The 18,726-nt window shown below is 59.9% G+C and overlaps 3 protein-coding genes across 5 annotated transcripts in view; 1 reads left to right on the top strand and 2 right to left on the bottom strand.

Annotated features, from left to right (window-relative positions):
• AXIN1 (axin 1) overlaps positions 1 to 9,951 on the top strand; it is an 85,347-nt gene extending 75,396 nt beyond the window's left edge. For all 3 annotated transcript variants that reach the window (XM_064672655.1, XM_064672653.1, XM_064672654.1), the window contains 4 exons: positions 940 to 1,116; positions 1,774 to 2,019; positions 7,214 to 7,381; positions 8,142 to 9,951. In XM_064672655.1, coding sequence (XP_064528725.1) covers positions 940 to 1,116; positions 1,774 to 2,019; positions 7,214 to 7,381; positions 8,142 to 8,268 — 718 coding nt within the window. In that variant the 3' untranslated portion in view covers positions 8,269 to 9,951. The remainder of the gene's footprint in view (positions 1 to 939; positions 1,117 to 1,773; positions 2,020 to 7,213; positions 7,382 to 8,141) is intronic.
• Positions 9,952 to 9,956: 5 nt separating this feature from the next.
• On the bottom strand, positions 9,957 to 14,136 carry PDIA2 (protein disulfide isomerase family A member 2). The gene is made up of 11 exons (XM_064672664.1): positions 13,727 to 14,136; positions 13,100 to 13,306; positions 12,678 to 12,811; positions 12,462 to 12,599; positions 12,272 to 12,388; positions 12,070 to 12,195; positions 11,797 to 11,991; positions 11,318 to 11,438; positions 11,010 to 11,191; positions 10,829 to 10,915; positions 9,957 to 10,684 (listed from the first exon to the last, which is right to left on the bottom strand). Exons 1-11 carry the CDS (start codon positions 13,959 to 13,961, stop codon positions 10,604 to 10,606), a joined length of 1,623 nt encoding a protein of 540 aa, XP_064528734.1. The 5' UTR covers positions 13,962 to 14,136; the 3' UTR covers positions 9,957 to 10,603.
• An 84-nt stretch (positions 14,137 to 14,220) lies between these two features.
• On the bottom strand, positions 14,221 to 18,504 carry ARHGDIG (Rho GDP dissociation inhibitor gamma). Its single transcript, XM_064672667.1, has 6 exons — positions 18,199 to 18,504; positions 16,963 to 17,148; positions 15,886 to 15,969; positions 15,727 to 15,803; positions 14,849 to 14,912; positions 14,221 to 14,754 (listed from the first exon to the last, which is right to left on the bottom strand). Exons 1-6 carry the CDS (start codon positions 18,269 to 18,271, stop codon positions 14,555 to 14,557), a joined length of 684 nt encoding a protein of 227 aa, XP_064528737.1. The 5' UTR covers positions 18,272 to 18,504; the 3' UTR covers positions 14,221 to 14,554.
• Positions 18,505 to 18,726: the final 222 nt, after the last annotated feature.

Below are 18,726 nucleotides of genomic sequence, written 5' to 3'. Positions count from 1 at the left end.
AATCCTTGTGTGGGGAGAAGCAGAGAAGATGTCAGCTTGCCCTGCCTTTGTAGATCTGCAGCAACCCCTCTCCAGGCTTTTTCCCAGAAAAATCAGCAAAGCTATGTAAGGGCCTGTTTCTCCTCTCTAGTGGTTAGGTTATTTTTCTTATATGTGCAGAAGGAGAGAGGTCCTATGGGTGGGTGGTTAGGACAGTGGGGGTCCCATGAAATTGCAGGCTGTGCCAGTGCCAGGCCAGCACGGGGGAATTCTGCACGGCCTCCCGTGCCTGGGGCTGCTCAGCTGGGCACATGGCCATGCATGTGTGGGCAAGGGGCCATGGGGTTCCTGTAGGAGCCTTTGCTGCAGCCAAAGGTGTAGTCAGAGTGTGGGCTGCTGCCTGGCATCCCTCTGGCTACAGTGTGCAAGCTGGCAGGGCTTGCCCGTGGAAGGCAGCCCACCCTGCTGGGATGTGATCTTCCACCACGATGTGAAGCCTCGGTTCAGATCAGGGTGAGGAGCGAATGCTGTGCATGGCAAGTCAGAGTTTGGGGTATCAGTGAAGCTGGGGGGAGATAGGAAGGACCCAGGTTTCAAGCAGTGGTCAGGCATGGAGAGGCAGCCATTGGATTGCAGCGCCAGGATGAACCTCCTGCCCTGAGCAAAGAGCTGGGGGTTTAACCTGCCCCAACCCTTCTTGTGGCAGATCTTGCCACAGGGTTGTGACTTGTCTGTCCAGAGGAGAAGCTCCCTTTCCCCACAGGTGACCGGGCTGAGAAGTTGCTGTGCCCAGGTCTAGCCAGTCTTACTCTTAGGTTAAACTGCAGCATGGTTGGTTTGAGCCTTGGTAGAGCAGGGGGCTGTGGGAGGTGTCTGGAGACAGACATGTCCATCTTCTGCCCTGGCCCACAGTGGTTTGGCTCAGGCAAAGCACTGATGTCTCAAGCTTTGTTCTTGCAGTGGGAAAGCGAGTCTGCTCTCCAAAAGGAATGTTAAGAAGACTGATTCAGGGAAAAGTGATGGTGCCAACTATGAGATGCCAGGATCTCCTGAAGACGTGGAGAGAAACCAGAAGATCCTTCAGTGGATCATAGAAGGAGAGAAGGAGATCAGCAGGCATAAGAAAACAAACCATGGGTAAGGGCTGGCAGAGAGAGGGGTCTTCATGCTGTTGTATTGCATCCCCTGCACAAGGCATGTCAGCCTTGCTTCTGCACATCCTGGGAAGGCAAGAATCCACAACACCAAGGGTTTAGAGCCTTTGGAGTTTGAGGATTGCTCAGGGGCTATAAGGACTCTTTTTTTTCTGAAGGATGACAGTAGAAGCCAGGGCAGGTTGCACTGTTGGCAACTGGGCCTGAGTGCCAGGGCCCATGGGCAGTGCCAGGCCACCAGGAAGTCAGGCAGCAAGTTCTGCCCCTGGAGCTGGAGAAGGATCCCCCTTCCCTGGGGATGCTGACCAGTGTATGGTAGCACAGGGCATCTTCTGGGGGAATGTCACAAACTGTGGAACTGCCTTTTCCTGGGTTTATTTTTATGTACTGTGGATTGATGAGAGCCCTTACACACAACTGTGAGGTTTGTGTCAGAGTTGAGCTGCTCACCCTGATGTCTCAGGGCTTTCTGTCCTCAAATCTTCTCTAGACTTTGATGTTGCTCCGCTCTCCCTTGGAAGCCGTGCTGTGAGGAGCTTCCCCAGTTGTGTCTGTGTCCAGCAGCAGGTCCATCTGGGAATGGCTGTGTGCCTGATCAGAGTGTCCTGGTGGTCCATGTAAAACCTTTATGTTTGTGCAGCTCTTCAGGTGCTAAGAAGCAGCTGTCCCATGACATGGTCCGGCCCCTCTCCATCGAGCGACCCGTCGCGGTGCATCCGTGGGTCAGTGCCCAGCTCCGGAACGTCGTCCAGCCTTCTCACCCCTTCATCCAAGATCCTACCATGCCGCCCAACCCGGCCCCCAACCCTCTCACCCAGCTGGAAGAAGCTCGCAGGAGGTTGGAGGAAGAGGAAAAAAGGGCTGGAAAACTCCCCCTTAAACAAAGGTACGACAAGAGGATCTGATTGTGCATGGGAGGGACAGGACAGACTGCCCTGAAGGTGGGCAGCTGAGGGATGTCCTTCTCTTCTGCTCTAGTCTTCAGCTCCAGCTGGGTGGAGGCACATGCAGAGAGGTCAGAGAAACCTGCCTCAGTCCCTCTGATGTAGTGGTGCAAATGGCAAAACCCACCCTGAGGGCCTGGGCTTGTGGATTGTGGAGGGAGAGGCTGGAAATGCTCCTGGCAGGGTGGGAAGGGGCTGGGCAGGGGGAGCGTGTCTGGAATGGGCCTGGCATGGCAGAGCTCTCTCCCCTGGTACTCAGTGGCTCTCTGCTTGTTCACGCCCCCACCATGACTTCAGAGGCTGGTGCAGGAGCAGGATTCATCAGGATGCAGCAGAATTAAGTGCAGAAGACAAATATGTGTTTGCTCTTTATCTACATCTCGCACAAGCTTCCAGCAGTGGCTGCTCGTGGCTCTGGAGGAGAGCACTGTGCTGTAGCCCTGCTGCAGCAGCCCTGCCTCCTGCCTGCCCATATCCAAGTCACTGCATCTTTCTGTGACTCAGCTTATTGCCTGTTGCAGAGCTCATTCTCCTGCTCTGTGTTATCTGTCAGGGAACATTATTTAAGAGGCACATGGAGCTCTCCAATGAAAAGCGTTCTGGAAGTGCTGGATAATTACTGTTAACAGCTAACAGCACTTTGTCCATTAAAAACCTTTCACAGCTTTACAGCTGTCCTCTGAATCTTTGCGGTCTGACTCTTAGAAACACAAATGGAATTTAAAAAAGAAGCTCTTAATTGCCAGGCTCCAGTGTTTTGCTTGCAGTGACCACATGGCAGACTTCTGTGTATTCATGTCAGAGCACTGATTGAAAGCCAGGTAATTAGAGGGCTCTCCCAAGCCAGGTTAAGCCAAGTTTATGTGATCTACCTTTCAGCTGGTGTAATTGGATAGGGTTTATTAGTAGAGTCATTTATAGTCATACTAAATTCATGCACCTTCCCCAGAAGTGTCTCTACGCCATCCTGGGCTATATGTGTATGCAATTAATACTCTGACAATAATTTGGTGTGTATTTTAAGAGCAGCTTTCACAGGAACCCCATGGCATGTGGGAAATGCTGTGCAGGCCAGCGGGAGGATGGTCTGAACAGTCCCAGTGCTGGGCTGCTCTGCTTGCACTGCCTCCCCATGAGCCTGGCTCTTGTCCCAGTGATGCAGGGATCTCCCAGCCCTGCCCTGTGTGTGGAAAACCAGGGAGACATGGCTGGGAACCATGTGGGCTCCACCAGTGGGGAACTGCTCATGAATAGCAAATGTGTCTGTGCCCAGTAGCAAGAATGGATGCAGTGGTCCCCAGGGAGCCAAAGATTTCTGCATGTTGAAATCTCTCTGCTGGATTTTGGCAGGATTGGGTGCTCCAGCTGAAGCACACCTGAGCTGGCAGCTTTTTAGAGAGCTCCTGCTTTGGTTAGCACAGGAGCCTGCCTGGAAATAGATCCCATGGCTATTGGGAATAAAGGAGAAAATCAGAGGGGAATTCACATGAAAACACCATTTATTTCAGTCAGGAGCTCTGAAGAGCTCTGGGAAATTGGAGCCAGTGTCCCAGGTTTGTCAGCAGCCTTGGGGAAGCACGGAAAGGTGGAGGTGAGCCCAGAGGTGTCCTTGAGGCACTGCTTGATCTGGCTGTGGGAGGAGAGCGTGCTGTGCCAGCTCTGTATGGCCAGGCTGGCCTTGCCAGCACGGTTATCCAGCTCTCCAGAGCCTCCCCTCCACACAGCCCTTCAGGAGCAGTGGGATTCCCCAGCCAACTGCCCACTGCCCTGGCTGAGGGTGCTGACAGCCCCACTCCCACCCCAGCACTGCCCTGCTGGAAATTAAGGAGGCACCTGCAGTTTCTGTGCTGGGAATTGTAAATATTCTTCCAGAAATACTCATACTGCAGAAAGAGCCTCTCTCTCCCTACTCCACAGCGTTTGGAATGACCTCATCTCCAAGATAACTGCCTGACTGCTGCTGGCAAGCATTGCAGGATTAACTGTCTGGTACTGAGTGACCTGCAGATCCAGCAGCACAGCAGTGCCCAGCAGTGGTGTCCCAGTGACCACCAGGTTTCTTCCCTGTACAGACAGGTTTTGAGCCATTTTCTGTAGCTCAGTCTCACAGTTCACAGCTGAATTGAAGTAATTAATACCAGCTCTTCAGAGAAAGGATTTTTTCAAGCAGGGAGAACATTAGCATGATCTGTCTGGAGTGAATTGGGTTGGGCCAGGCTTAGAAGAGGAGCAGATCTGATGACTATGACACTCCCCAAGGTAACATCTGCTGGGTGCATTTGGGGCTTCTCAAAGCTCTCCAGCCCCAGGGCTGAGTTGGAGCAAGATGGGCACCTCACTTCTGCGTCACAGTGAGGTTGGATTGGTGCTGTAAACCAGACTTAGATTCCCTGTCAGAGCACCAGTGAGTTACACAACTCAGGAGTCAGGACTGGAATGCAGTTGCAGTGAGTTGGATGAATGCTGTCGTTTCCATACCAGATAATGTTTTGTGCTTGTGACAAACGCAGCAACAGGAGGTGATTCCAGGAGGGGCAGGGCAGTGGTACCTGTCTCTGGTCACACTGCCACCCAGGAGATGGGTGCAGGTGGAAGATTTAATGAAACAGGGCTTGGAGATGGTCTGGTGGCCTTTATGTGCAAGCCGAGGTCTCAGGAGATGTCTTGGCAATGACGAAAGTGGAGACGGTTGTGTTGCCTCATTCTCCTGAGAGGAGCTCTTGGAAAATTACATTTTCAGTGATTCCATATTCATCAGCTCTGCTTTAGCCTGCTAGAGGTCTGTGGCTGCAGTTTGGGATGTGTGTCAGCTCTGCAGATAGAATTAAAGCAATAAGAAAAGCTTCTCTAGGCACACTGGTTATAAAAGGAAGACCAGGGAAAATGTGGATCCTCTCTGGAAGGAAATGGGAGAGCTGGTTACATGGGGCATGCAGAAGGTATTTTTTTGGCTTGGTCTTTCTTGCCTTGGTCTTCACTGGCGAGTGCTCCAGGCACAGCACTCAAGTCACAGCAGGCAAAGGCAGGGACTGGGAGAACAAAGAACCACCTTAGTAGGAGATCAGTTTTGAGACCATGTAAGGAACCTGAAGGTGGGACCTGATGAGATCCACCACAGATCTGAGGGCACTGGGGGATGAAGTGTCTTAGCCACTATCCATTGTATTAGAGAAGTCACAGCATAAGTTTCCACTGACTGGAAAAGGGGAAACATGGTTCCTATTTTTAAAACCGGGGAAAAAGGAAGGCTTGGCAGACTAAAGGCAAGTCTGTCTCTTCTCTGTGCCTGGCAAGATCATGGAGCAGCCCACTTCTGGGCATCATTTCAGGCATTATTTTGGGGCACATCTCTGCTCTGGAAAGAGCTGGAGCCGGGCTGAGCACGTTCAGAAATGGCCTTTCGGGTGTGAAGTGCATGGCAGGAGGAAGGAGGCTCCCAGTCACTGGCACGGTCCCCTCTTGCTTCTGCCATGGCAGAGCTCAGGGATGTCCTGTCCTCTCCACCTCCCCAGGCAAAGGAGAACAGCAGCCCTGAGGAGCCAGCTTTGCTGCCTGTGCCAGGCACTTCACTGTGTCCCCAGGTCCCCAGGCACACATCTCTTAGTCATGACTTGTCTCTAGCAGGATTAAGAGAAGCTTGGGGACTTTGAGGTTTTCCAAACCCCTTCAATTAACTTCTGGCTCACAGGGTTCACAGAATTTGCCTGAATTTATGACCCATTTTCCCTTTAAATGCTTTGTATTTTTTTTTCCAAGGATGACTCAATTCCTTAATGTTTTTCTAGCTAAAGGGCATCCTGTGCTTTGATACAGGGATGGGAGAGGCTCCGAGAGCTCTGCTGGCACCAGGAGCAGACCCTTTCCTCTCAGGATGCTGCATCTTCTCCAAAGGTCTCGCAGGCAGAGCAGGCACCCGGAAGGTTGTTCAGTTGAACTTTAGACCTCTCATGCCTGTAGGAGGAGTTGAAAAAGCTCTGTCTGGTGTTGGTTTGCAGTGCCAGTGTTTATGTGGGCACGCCATGAAAAGGTGCTCTGCCCGCCAGCCAGTGTTTAAAGGTTAAGGTCAGAGTCATTTCCAAAACTGCGATTACCTCATGTGCTTGGCAAATTCTGTTTCTTTACAGCAACTTTCCAGTCATGTAAATACAAAATCATCTTTTTTTATCCAGCGTGCTTTTAAAATAATTTTTTTTTTTTTAAAGCTGCCAAATGTGCTTTATGTGCCTTTGAAAGGGAAGGCTGCCTCTGGCTCAGACCACGCATGCCAAGGTACCAATTTGTGTAGGCTGCTCCAATGTTTGTGCAGCGTCCTCGGCACCCCAGATGAAAGGCTCTGCAGAAGGGCAAAGTACCCTGAGTTTTGTTATTGCCGCCTTTGTCTGTCTCTGAAAATGGGGTGAGGGCTGGGCTGATGTTTTTGGTCTATGATGGCGCCTCGTAGCTGAACCCCGATGTGTGGGCTGGAAACAGAGACCAGACCAGCATTCTCAGAGCGGGAAAAACACAGGAGGTATAAAGTCACTGAGGTTTTGGGGATGGCAGCTGCCTTGGCACCCTGCTGGGAGCTCCATCCCCTCTGACCTCGTCTGCACTGGGAGAGGTGTCCGGGGGAGCCGTGGGGCAGCCCTGTCTGCAGATGTAGCTCAGTGGAAAGCCATGCTGAGCTGTTTTGGCCATGGTGGCAATAATCCCGAGCACTCTGAGCAGTGTCTGCATGATCATGCCCTGCATGGGTGCACACCAGGAGCGTGGTGAGCTGGTGATGATGGGTGACCTGGGCCTGCTGCCACGGGCCTGGGGTGCTCTGCCTGGCCCAGAGCTTACCAGTGACTCCCCAAACCATGCTATGAGCAGGGCCATGCCCTCTCAAAGCCTGAGGACAGGTTTCTTCAGGATTGAGCTAGAACCGTGTCCTGGGCGCCATCCAGCCTTCCCAAGTGCTGTTTGCTCCTTCACCAGCCTCAGTGTTCAGCTGGATGCCGGGAGAGGCTGGTGGTGGGAGCAAGGCATGCTCAGGGACTGCACTGCACTTCCTGCAGCCCATCTGGCAGGACCTGACCCACACCTCTCCCAACACGACAGCACTGAGCACTGTGGGCTGATACTCAGCAGGTCCCTTGTGTCTTGGCTCGGCAGGTTGAAGCCCCAGAAGAGGCCGGGCAGCGGCGCGTCCCAGCCGTGCGAGAACATCGTGGTCGCTTATTACTTCTGTGGAGAGCCCATCCCCTACCGCACCCTGGTCAAGGGGCGCGTGGTCACCCTGGGACAGTTCAAGGAGCTGCTGACCAAGAAAGGGAACTACAGGTAAGGGCTGCTCCCCACCTGTGGCGTGGTGCCGGCAACTGCCAGCGATCCCCGGCAGATGCCACTGTGGTGTTGCCCCCACCAAGGTGAAGGAGCTTGGTGGAGGTCGGTCAGGAGGGCTCCCTCTCAAAATACTGTGGTGGGGATGTGGCTGCTGAAGAGGCAGGTTACAGGGATGAGGGAGGTCGGGTTTTATAGCAGAAATGTCCTGCATCGTGGTTTGCAGCTCCAGCAGAAGCTGCTGAGCTGCCCTGCGGTGTCCTGGGCTGGTAAGCAGCAGCATCAGCCAATGCTCAGTGATGCTGTGGGGACCCTCTGACTTCAGAGCTGTTTTGGCTCCTCCCAGAGTTTATTTTGGTGAGGACGGGGAGATTAGGTCCTGCCAGAGTCCCAAAGCAGCCAAGTGAGAGGCATGTAGCTCTCCAAGTTGTCCCTTCCAAGTAGGAGTGGCCATGGGAAAACCTGCCTAGAAATGCTCCACCAACACTGGTGCCTCAGCCACTATTTTTAGGAGAGGTGTGAACGGACTTGGATTCAGGGCTGGAGCTCCTGACTGTGCTAGCATGGATCCTGACCACTGTGTGTGCTCACTGGGTGAGGGCAGGGGCATTTGCCTCCAGGTCTGGGGGAGCAGCTTCCCATGCACCACGAGCTCAGGGCCATGGAAGGGCTGTACCCAGGTTTGAGGACCGTGATGCCCCAAGACCATTCAGCTGCATTTTTTTTTTCCCTCTCCCCCACCATGTTCCTCTTTTTGCAGGTATTACTTTAAGAAGGTGAGTGATGAGTTCGACTGTGGTGTGGTCTTCGAGGAGGTGCGGGAGGACGACACCATCCTGCCCATCTTCGAGGAGAAGATCATTGGGAAGGTGGAGAAGATTGACTAAGGCTCCAGGGCAGCTGAGGCGTGAGGACAGGACTGTGAAGGACTCTGGGACCGGAGGAGAAGGCCTGGGGCAGACACTGGTGGTGCTGCTGCCACGGGCACCGGGTGAGCCCAGGGCGGAGAGCGGCAGCCCCGCTCTCCAGCACGGACCTGGGCAAGCTCCAGGATGCCAGTGGATGCCGTTTCACCCCATGAACCTGCCAGTGGGAGCCTGGGCTCCCTCTCCATACCGAATATAAGTGTAATGTAGCATTGTACAGTGCATTAGAAAGTGTAATATGACCTTGTTTACTAAAGCTGCATATTTTTGATATATTGTAATAAAAGGAAAATATTTCCAATGTCACAGTGCTCTTATGTAAATGTAAAACATACAGGTACTGCAGAACTCGCCCAAAGTGTACAGCCATCCGTCAGGCTCCGGCTGCTCCGTGCTTTCCCAGCACCCTGCCCCGTTCTCCCAGCGTGGATGGCTCTGGAGCACCATGGGGCAGAGCAGCTGTCACCCCACGTGGAAGGGTCCCAAGGGGCTGTGAAGATTTTTGAGCCATTTGGAAGGAGTCAGTCTCTGGCCTCCTTGGCAGGCTCAGCTGCTGGATATGGTTGGATGGGTCTTTTTTTTTTCCTCCTGAGCTTCCTTGCGACCGAGTAAATCCCCGAGGGATAAAAGGGTCAGTGCTCCCTGCAGAGCAAGGACCAGCTGGGAGCTGGGGTGGCAGGCTGGGTGCTGGCATCCCATGGCCTGCATGCTCATGTGTGTATCCCCTGTGTGCCCCTGGAGAAGGTGCTGGCACCCATGGGCCTGGTGCAGACGCACCCAGACCCCTGGGCCAAGCTCTGGCATTGGGCAGGGAACTCTTTAGGAGAACCATAATAGGGAGGAAACTGTGAGACACTAAAGCTGAGGACAAAACACCTTTTTTTATGAGTCCTGCATCTTTTGTCAGCTTCTGTGTGTCAGGGGAGGCAGCAGGAGGGCACTGCACCAGGGGGGTTATTGATGCCAGTTTGTGAGGCTCACGTAGGGCCAGATCACCCACTTGGCAGAAGTGGGTGACCCAGAACCCTGGGAAGCCTCCTGGGCTTACTCAGTTGCAAGGAAGCCTGGGCTGTGCCGGTGCTCCCATCACCCTGCCTGTCCCCAGCCCGGGCCGTGCTGCTCTGGCGTGGCCACAACTGTGCCAGCTCCTTCAGAGACCAGCCCTTGCCCACCCACAGAAACGGGAGTGGCCCCAAAGCCGGGGGGTTTCCACATCAGTGCTCGCCCTGCCCAGCACTGCTCTCAGCCACAGCAGTGTGGGGGCTGCCGGGCACCCCGTGGTACCGCGCCGGGACGCGACTCAGCCTGTTGTTCATGTCACCGAGTGCCTTCAAAACACGGTCCTGGGACTTGCCTAAAATGCTACGTGAGGTCCATCAAAATCTGCAGATGTTTTCAGCCCGGGAACAGCGTTTCAAGGGGGTTTGCTCCCTGTTTTTTGAAGTTCTGATGGTGGTGTGTCTGGTGAGGTTGTTAACGTGCCCGGGATTTCCGTCTCCCCCTTTTTTCTCGGGGGTCCCTGTAAATATGTACAGCGGCCGCGCAGCCCCGGCGACGTTTCCTCTGCATTCTCATGTGCTGACTTGTACAATGATCTTTTCAAAGGTACTTGGATAAAATGAAATAAAACCCCACGTCCCACTGCCTGCTGCTTTCTTCCTTCCCCGCGGAGCTATTCCCGGGCCCCCGGCAGCCTCTGGGATGGACAGAGGATGGCACAGGTCTGGCAAAGGGTCTGGGCACATGGTGGGGCTGGGGCTGCTCTGGGCTTCCTGGAAGGGTGGCTGGGCGGGTCCTGGCCCCAGGGGACCAACATGTTGCCCCTGGAGGAATAGCCCAGGGGAGAGGGGATGGTGCTGGCATTTGGAGGGGATGCTGGGGGTCCCAGAAGCTGAGCCAGACTTGAGGGGAGCATGTGACAGCAGCTCCTGGGGCTGGTGGGCCATGAAGGAGAGACCCTGGCTGGTCCCCCATCACCTGAACCCCAGCAGCCCAGCACGAGGGCCAGCATGGAGAGTGCTGGGCTGCCCCCACAGCCCTGTCCTTGGCCAGCCTGTGTCACCGTGGGGCTGCCAGGATGAGTGTTATGGCACAGCTGCCCCAGGGAGGCAGAGGGCCCCTGGCAGCACCCCCTCCTGGGGGGCCCAGGGCCAAGCAGTAGTGGGGGCCCTGCCCATTGTCAGCTCTGCTGTGCCCCCAAGACACGGGGATGCTCCCCGAGACATGGAGCCGCAAACAGACCAGAGCCCACATGGTTTCCAGGTGGTTTATATCACGTGCCTGAGCAGGACAGGGCTCACAGCTCATCCCGGGTTTCATCTGTCCCCAGCACACTTGGATCCTCCTTGCCTGTGCTGTTCCCAGGGGTCTTGGTCACCTGGAAAGGCAACAGTGAGGCATGGATGGACACACAGTCCCTGCCTGCCCCTGTCCCCATCACCATCCCACAGGATCCGTCCCCTTGCCCAGCAGGGGCTGGGGGCTGCCCTGGGGTGGGTGGGGGGTCCCTGACCTCACTCACCACAGGAGGCTCCACGGGCAGCACCCCCCCATTTTCCAGGAACTTGGAGAAAGTTTCCACATCTCGGGTGCTCTTGTACTCAACCATCTGGAGCCATGGGATGGGAGGGTGACGAGGGGTGACCCCATTCCCCGTGTGCTGGCAGAGCCGGGGTGACCCCAGGGGTGTTCCCCCCACGTACCTTCCTGCCCGGCCCTGCGGGGAAGTAGTGCAGGGTGGGGAAGCCGTGGATGGTGATGTTCTCCAGCTCGTTGGCCGTGGCATCCATCTCAGCAATGACAATGTCCTCGTGGTCCTTGTAGCGCTCGCCCAGCTCCTCCCAGGCGGGTGCCATGGCCTGGCAGTGGGAGCACCACGGAGCGTCTGCGGGACAGGCACGGTGCCAGGGGATGGACTGGGGGACTGGGGCTCTGCTGCAACCCCCAGGTGAGGGTCTGTGACAGGGCTGGGGGCTGCTGTGAAGGGGCTGAGCCCAGCCCCGGCACTTACAGAACTTGACAAAGACGTTCTTGGTCTCATCGAACGCCACCTGCTCGAAGGTCTTCCCCACCAGGACTTTGACGGGCCATGTGTCCCAGTCCTCGGGGGGCTCCGCGCTCAGCAGGTGGGGCTGTGGGGACAGTCAGGGCAGCCACAGCTGGGCTGGGCAGTGCCAGCCCCCAAGGGGCACAGTGCAGGCAGGGGCAGGGGTGTCCCAGCACACAGCCAGGGGTGCACTTGTGCTGCCTGTTGGACCACATCTGCCCCTCCGCTGCCATCCCAGCTCTGTGTGTCTCCACATCAGCAGTCTCCTGCCTCCTTTCCCCTACCAACCCCCCAAATCCTCAAGCCTGGCAGCAGAAGGATCAGTGAGCAGGGGGCTGGTGTTCACAGCACATCTGCCATCACTAGGCCTCTGAGTCACCAGCCCACCGCTCACCACGGGGAAGAATCCTCAGGTGCTGGCTGGCACCTGCTGCCTCCCTCACCTTCACCTTGCCATCCAGCACCGCCTGGATGAAGGTGCGGATGGCCGTGTCCGAGAAGGAGTCCTGCTCCATCTGGTACTTGCGGTTGTTCTCCATCTTGACGAGGCGCAGGGTGGGGGCGTCGGCGGGGGTCATGCCGAAGAAGGACAGGACGTCGGCGCCGTACCCGTTCACATCCACCACCACGAAGAGCACCTGGGCAGGGGATGGGTGACCCTGAGGATGGGGTGCCCTGCAGCCATCCCCTTTGTCCCTGCCATGGGACCACCTCACCTCGCCCCGGAAGGTGCTGGCGGCTGCCTTGAAGCCGTCCTGCAGGGACAGCTGCTCCGATGATGACTTGTTGAGGAAGAGCAGCATGTGATGGGGGATCTTGGCACCGAAGATCTGGTTGGATGTCTGAGGAGGAGGAGGAGGGTGAGGGCAGGGGGCTATGGGACTCACAGGCAGAGATGGGGATGGACACAGGGCGTACCTCACTGTTGAACTCCGTCACCAGCCTCAGGCTGTGGACGCGGAGCAGCCGCGTGAGCTCATCTGTGTCCAGCCCCTGCGCTGGGTCCACGGGGAAGTTTGTCTGTCTCTCATCAAACTGCCGGGGCAGGGGCTGGTGAGGGCCGGGGTGGGGAAGAGGATGGCCCCACCACCCTCTGCCACCCCCTCACCTTCTTGAAGAGACAGACGGTGTCGGCCGACAGCCCATAGGCCTGGAAGAGCTCGGCTGCCTCCGCCACACCAAAGGGCATGTCCACCATCTCAGCAGCCACATCGTAGAACGCCTGGGCTGCCTGGCCCTTCAGGTCCTGCACAGTCCCCACATCAGTGCCACAGCCACGGCCATGGCTGCGGCCCCAGTGCGGCCCCCACCCGCCTCAGCCCACCTTGAAGAAGCCAATGACCACCAAGTCCTGGGAGCTGGCGAAGGCGTTGGCGGTGTCGGTGTCGTGCAGCAGCGTGGCACTGGGGCCGGCCCGGCGCTGCATCCAGCGCACAATGCCCCGCGTGTCCATGAGTCCTGCCATGCCGAGCAGAGCCAGTGCTGTCACCCTGACACCCCTCACCAGGCTGCCACCCCTCCCTGTGCCACCAGCCTTGGCCACCTGCCACCACCACCACAGGACTGCCTGGCATCACCCGCCTCACGCACCATCACCACACTGCCACCAGCCCGCTGCCACCATGCTGCAAAGCCCACCAGGACATTGCCACCCCTCTCACCATCACCACCCGGCCACCCTCCCCAGCCCCGTGGCAGTGTCCCCTTGTTTGGTGCCACGGCCACCACGTGGTGCCACAGCCCTACCGGTGTAGGGGAGGGGGTGGGTGCGGTTGCCATTGCGGAAGAGCTTGAGCGTGGGGTAGGAGGTGATGTTGAACTCGTTGGCCAGGGCTGTCTGTGTTGTGGCATCCACCTTGCCCAGCCGTGCTGGACTGGACTCGTTCCTCAGCTCGGTGGCCGCCTGGGTGTAGGCAGGGGCCAACTGCTGGCAGTGCCCACACCACGGTGCATCTGCAGGCAGGGGATGGCGTTGGCAGTGGGGACAGCTTTGGGGTGTCCCCTGTCCCCAGGGTGGGCTTGTAATGGCTGCATGAGCCCATTGGGCCCCAGCTCATGTGCCTGTTCCAGGTCCCATGTCCCCCACCCCCACCATGTGTCCCTGTCCTGTGTGCCATACCCCTGCTGCTTGTTCCCCAGCCCATGCCTCTGCCGGTGTCCCTGCTCCATGTCTCTGTCCCCATCCCATGCCCTGTCACGTGTCCTGTGCTTCTGCCCTTCTGGCCCACAGCCTTGCCTGCCTGTCCCCCCTCCACCCCAATGCCCATATGTCTGTTCTGCCCACACTCACAGCCACGGCCGGTATCCCCTGCCCATATTCCCTGCCCAACATCTGCCCCTGCCCACACCCCTGCCCACAGTGGGGACACTCACAGAACTCCACCAGCAGCAGCTGGTGCTCGCTCAAGGCACGGGCAAAGTTGTGCTCATGGAGCACCAGGACATTGTCCTCCTCCTTGATCTCATCTGAGAGCACTTCATCCTCTTCCTTCTCCCCTTCCTCCTCTGCCACCACCTCCTCATCCTTCTCCTCGTCCCCCAGCGCCAGGCCCAGCCAGGCCAGCGACAGCACCAGCAGCCAAACCAGCCTGGACCTGCAGCCCCGCATGGTGCCGGTGCAGAAGACGTTGTCCAGGGGGCAGGACGCAGATAAGAGCCCTGGGGCGGGAGGTGCCGGTCCCCTGGGGCTCGTGGCCCTCCGCTACTGGCTGCCCAGCACGGCCGATAAGGCAGCGGGACCAGGTGGCTGTTTTCCAGCCACTCGTCAGCGCAGGGAGACCTGGCCCTGCCAGTGGGATGGGGACAGGGACAGGGGGAGACAGGAAGCAGGGGGACGGGCAGAGGTGACGGGGGCACAGACACACCAGTAAGAGACCAGTCTGTAGGGTTTAATGGCGATGGAAGAGCACAGCCTGCGACCGGGCGGGTACCGGGCACGGCACCACCACGGCGGGGTCACAGCCCCGGCCCCAGCAATGGGGACGCCGTGAGGACCAGGCGGGCGTTGAGATTTAAAAAAAAAGAGCAATTAAAAATAACTTTGGTTGCGAAGACCACGACCACGGGCGCCCACTCGCTAAGGGACCCCCCTCAACCCTTGACGCGACTGGGGCAAGCGCGGCGGTGCCGGCGAGGGGTCCCCCGGGATGGCGGCACCGCGTCCCCGAGCTGGCGGGAAGAACCGGGGTGCGGAGGGGGGGGTCAGTCCTCCCAGTCCTTCTTTATGCAGAGCCCCCACTCCCAGGAGAGGTGCTCCGTCTTGTCGTCGTCGGTGACGAGGGAGCGGACGCGGTAGGAGCCCCGTGCCAGCCATCCCCGCGGCGCCTCCTCCGCCGGCGTCACCACCTCGTACTCCTCGGCCCGCGGCGCGTAGCTGCCCACCATGAAGACGTCGCGATCCACTGGGCGAGAAGGGGAGAGGAGGGACGGGTGAGTCGGGCCAGGATGGCACTGCCCCCCCCCAGCCCGGCCCCGCAGCCCCCCGGCCCCACTCACCGGGCCGGCCCCGGCGGTAGGTGAGGTGCAGGCACCGCAGCCCGCAGACGATCTCCCTGTTCACCTGCGGGCAGAGAGCAGGGGTGCCGCGGGTGCTGCCCCAGAACGTGGGGCCCTCACCACTCTTGGGCATCCATCCTGACATCCATCACTTCCAGGATCCAGCTCCTTGTCAGGACTGGGCACTGAGGAGCATCGGGGGGAGGGCAGGTACCTCCAAGAGGGGCAGGGACTTGGAGGGGGCAGGGATCTCCCCTCAGGAGGGGCAGGGACCTCCAGGGACCTCTGGGATAGGCAGGGACCCAAATCGGTGGGACCTCTGGGAGGAGCAGGGACTCTGGGCTGGCAGGAACCCTCAAGAGGGGCAAGGACCCACAGGTGGCAGTCACGCTGGGGACAGCAAGGATTCCCAGGGTGGCAGGGACCCAGGAGGGCAGGAACATCAGGGTGGGTAGAGACCCTCAGAGGGGCACAGACTCTGTGGGTAAGGGGTGGGAAGCAGACACCCCAAGGCAGCAGGGACCCCAAATGGCAGGGACCCTGTGGCAGGCAGGGACCCATGAGCAGCAGGAGGGACCCTGTGGGGCAGGAACATGTGGGAAAAGGGACCCATGGGGAGCAGGGACCCCTTGGGGTAGGGAATCCAGGGTAGGAAGGCAGGGGCCCTGGATAACCAGGATCCTTTTGGGCAGGGACATGTGGGAAAAGGGACCCATGGGGATCATGGACCTCATGAAGGACCTCATCAGGCAGGGACCCCAGGGTGTGAGGGCAGGGACCCATGGCACAGGGGACCTCTTGGGGCAGGGACCCTGGGGTGTGAGGGCAGCAGGGCTATGCCCAGCCAGCGGGCACAGGGCACCACACCCCCGGCTCACCTTGAAGGACACCTTCACCCTGTAGTCCACCCCTTCCTTCAGCACAAAGGCCCTGCCCCGCAGCCCCTCCAGGTCTCCTGTGTGGGGAGATGGTCCATGAGCCTGATACCCCTTCCTCCTCCTCCTCCTCCTCCTCTCACAGGTGTCCCCACAGCTCACCTGTCAGGTCCATGGTGATGGGCCCTGGCGCCTGCTCACACATCAGGGTCAGCCTTGTCACCTGCACGTTGGGCACGCTGGCATCTAGGGACAAACAGCGGGGCCCAGGCCTTACCCACCATGCCCAGCCCACTGAAACCTCCACCCCAGTGAGCTGAGAGGCTGCTCATGCCCCTGTAACAGCAGGAAGGGCTGCAGTGTCCCTGGTGGGGTGTTAGAACCAGGAGAGCCAGGCAGCCAGGCAGGGCACAGGAGAACAGGGCATCTCAGGTCACCCCAACACTGGTATCAGTGCTGTTAGGGTAAAATCATGTTTAAAGGACCCAGACACGGGTATGTCCCTGGGTGCACCATTCCCTGTCTCAGGAAGAGACAGAGGGAAAGGAGGCAAAGGAGGAGGATGCAGCATGTGCAGCAAAGGCATCCCTTGGAGTGGGGACTGGTCTGAGTTATCCCACCAACCCAACCTGCACCCCAGCAGCCTGCACACCCCCCAGCTCGCACACACACCATCGTGCACCCCTCACACACCCCACTGGTTTGCACGGACCTCCCCCCAGCCTGCAGCCCCCCCATGCACCCACGGGTGCCCACCGGGGTGGTGGGCCCATGGAGCCCCCCCAGACCAGGCCAGCACCAGGCTGGGGGGCTGCCGTGGGTGCCATGGGGAGCGGGGGACACCGTCTGGGCACCGGTAGCCGTGCTACTCCGGCCCCCCCGCTGCTCGTTCCTCTCCGTCATCGCCATGAATTTCCCGGTTCCCTGTAGCCGTTCCTATGGAAACTGCGGCGGTGATCCCGTAACCAAGGCAACCGGGGTCCCCGGGCACCGGTACCCTGTCGGCAGGGGATGCCGGGGTCTCTGCGCGGGTGGGGGGCACAGGCAGCGCCCACGGGCGATGCCAGCCGGGATGTGTCCTCCCTGCTGGGGATGCCGCGCGGGTGCTGGGCATTCCCGAGCTCCCTGCAGCCACCGAAGCTGCATCACCCAGCCGGGCTGCCGGGCTGTTGGGGTTCCGGGCTGTTGGGGTTCCGGAGTGCCAGGGTGCACATCCCCAGGAGCAGCCCCCAGCCTTACCCACGGCGGCAGGGATGGCACCCAGCAGCGCCTGCTTGTACTTCCGCAGGCTCTCATCCCCTGGGTCCAGCTCCTGGATCTCCCGCAGGCTCTTCTTCCCCGGCGTCTTGTACGCCAGGGCCACGTCGGCATCCTCCTCCTCCTCCTCCAGCGACAGCGTCACCCCCTCCTTGTCAGCCATGATGTCTGCGGGGGACAGGCAGTGGCAGCCCCGGGGACACCCCGGGGGACACCCCCCATGCCCTGACACAAAGGCGCTGGCGGGCAGGGGGGGGCTGAGCTGTGACACGCCATGGATGGATGTGGGCAATCCCCGTGGGGCAGACGAGCTGTTCCCCTGCCCGGAGCAGTGGGGACAGCGCCAGGCTCGGTGTCCCCGGGGCCTGGTGGCACAGCTGAGACCAGAGGTGTTGCCGCCGGCTGCATTTCCGCACGGTCATGGAGCAAAACGAGCTGGTGCCTACGAGGTGTGCTTAGTGCAGGGGGTGCCTGCAGACCCTTGCAGCCCACAGGCCCCTTCGGTGTCACACAGAGAGGTCCTTTTCACCACCCTACAGCCCCCTCCAACCCTGCTGGGCAGCCACCAGCCCCATCTCCCACCCCAAACCCAAACCACCAGCAGCTGCAGGGCAAAAAGGCATCTCTGGGGGAAACAGTGGCTCCGGTGCTGCCAGGCTGCTGGGGGGCACAAGGGTGGGGGATGTCCCCACAGCCCCTGACTCTCCCTGCCCACTGCATCGCCTCCACTCCTTGTGATTGCAAGCACTGAGCTCCCCAAAGCCTCTAGAACGCCATCCCTGGGGACATGCTGGGGACACAGCATGGGGCAGGGGCCACCGTGCTCAGCCCTGGGGCCACAGGGCTGCAGGTCCCCAGTGCAGCGTCAGTGACCGGGACACAGAGCAGCGGCCCTGCTGCACTTCTGGGCCCCCCACCACGGCTGCCCCCGACTGTCGCGGCAGCGTGTGGGGGCTCCCAGCCCAGGGATGAACCCACGCGGGGGCTGGCCGGCCCCCCACGGGTGGCAGGGCAGGGGCATGCGGGGGGTGCCACAGGCAGGAGGACAGCGGGGGGCTCCCCCGTGGGACTCTCCGGTCCCCCCGGGCTCGGGGTGATGCACCTGGTGCCCGGGGGATGCTCACCTGTTGGGGGGACCCGAAGTGATGCTCTCCCGCCCTCCCCGGGGCAATGCCCCCCGCCGCCCCCGGGCGCTGCCCCCCGGCCGCCGCCGCTCACCTCGGTAGCACAGCGCCAGCCAGAGCAGCTCCAGCAGCTGCCCGCCGGCCTCGCACACGTCCAGGCCGAGCATGGCCGGGCCGGGCCGGGCCCGCCGCCCCCGGGGCCAGGCGGGGCGGCCGCTGGCGAGGCCCGGGGCGCGGCTGTGCCGGTGCCGGCGGCTCCTCCCGCCCGCTGCCGCCGCGCTCGGCGGTGCCGCTGCTCCCCCGCGCTCCCCGCTGCGCTCCCCGGCGCTGCCCGGCGCGGCCGGCGGGGCGGCGGCGGCGGCTCCCGCAGACGCGGCGGCTCCGCTGCCCGCCCCCGCCCGCCCCCGCCCCTCGGCGGCTCCAGCCCCGCCGCTCGTGGGCGGCGAGACTGCAGTGAGCTCATCGCCGGGCGCGCCCACCCCGCGCTGCCCGCACCCCGCGAGCATCCCGCCTGCTCCCTCAGTGCACTGCCCGCGCCCCGCCGCAACCCGGGAGCATCCTGTTTGTACCCCCAGTGCACCGCCTGCACCCTGCCCGCACCCCGCGAGCATCCTGCCTGTGC

The sequence above is a fragment of the Pseudopipra pipra genome, chromosome 16, assembly GCF_036250125.1.
Source record: "Pseudopipra pipra isolate bDixPip1 chromosome 16, bDixPip1.hap1, whole genome shotgun sequence".
In the NCBI taxonomy this organism is placed as follows: Eukaryota; Metazoa; Chordata; class Aves; order Passeriformes; family Pipridae; genus Pseudopipra; species Pseudopipra pipra.
The sequence above is the reverse complement of the archived record's forward strand: the minus strand, read 5'-3'. Positions and strand labels throughout refer to the sequence as shown.

Excerpts from the sequence above, each read along its gene's own strand:
- ARHGDIG (XM_064672667.1), bottom strand. The coding sequence starts at position 18,271 with ATGCTCGGCCTGGACGTGTGCGAGGCCGGCGGGCAGCTGCTGGAGCTG. Across the intron at positions 14,913-15,726 it reads GGGTGAAGGTGTCCTTCAAG|GTGAACAGGGAGATCGTCTG; the intron begins GTGAGCCGGGGG and ends CTCTGCCCGCAG. Across the intron at positions 14,755-14,848 it reads CTACCGCCGGGGCCGGCCCG|TGGATCGCGACGTCTTCATG; the intron begins GTGAGTGGGGCC and ends CTTCTCGCCCAG.
- PDIA2 (XM_064672664.1), bottom strand. The coding sequence starts at position 13,961 with ATGCGGGGCTGCAGGTCCAGGCTGGTTTGGCTGCTGGTGCTGTCGCTG. Across the intron at positions 12,196-12,271 it reads TGACGGAGTTCAACAGTGAG|ACATCCAACCAGATCTTCGG; the intron begins GTACGCCCTGTG and ends CCTCCTCCTCAG. Across the intron at positions 11,192-11,317 it reads GAACGTCTTTGTCAAGTTCT|ACGCTCCGTGGTGCTCCCAC; the intron begins GTAAGTGCCGGG and ends CCTGTCCCGCAG.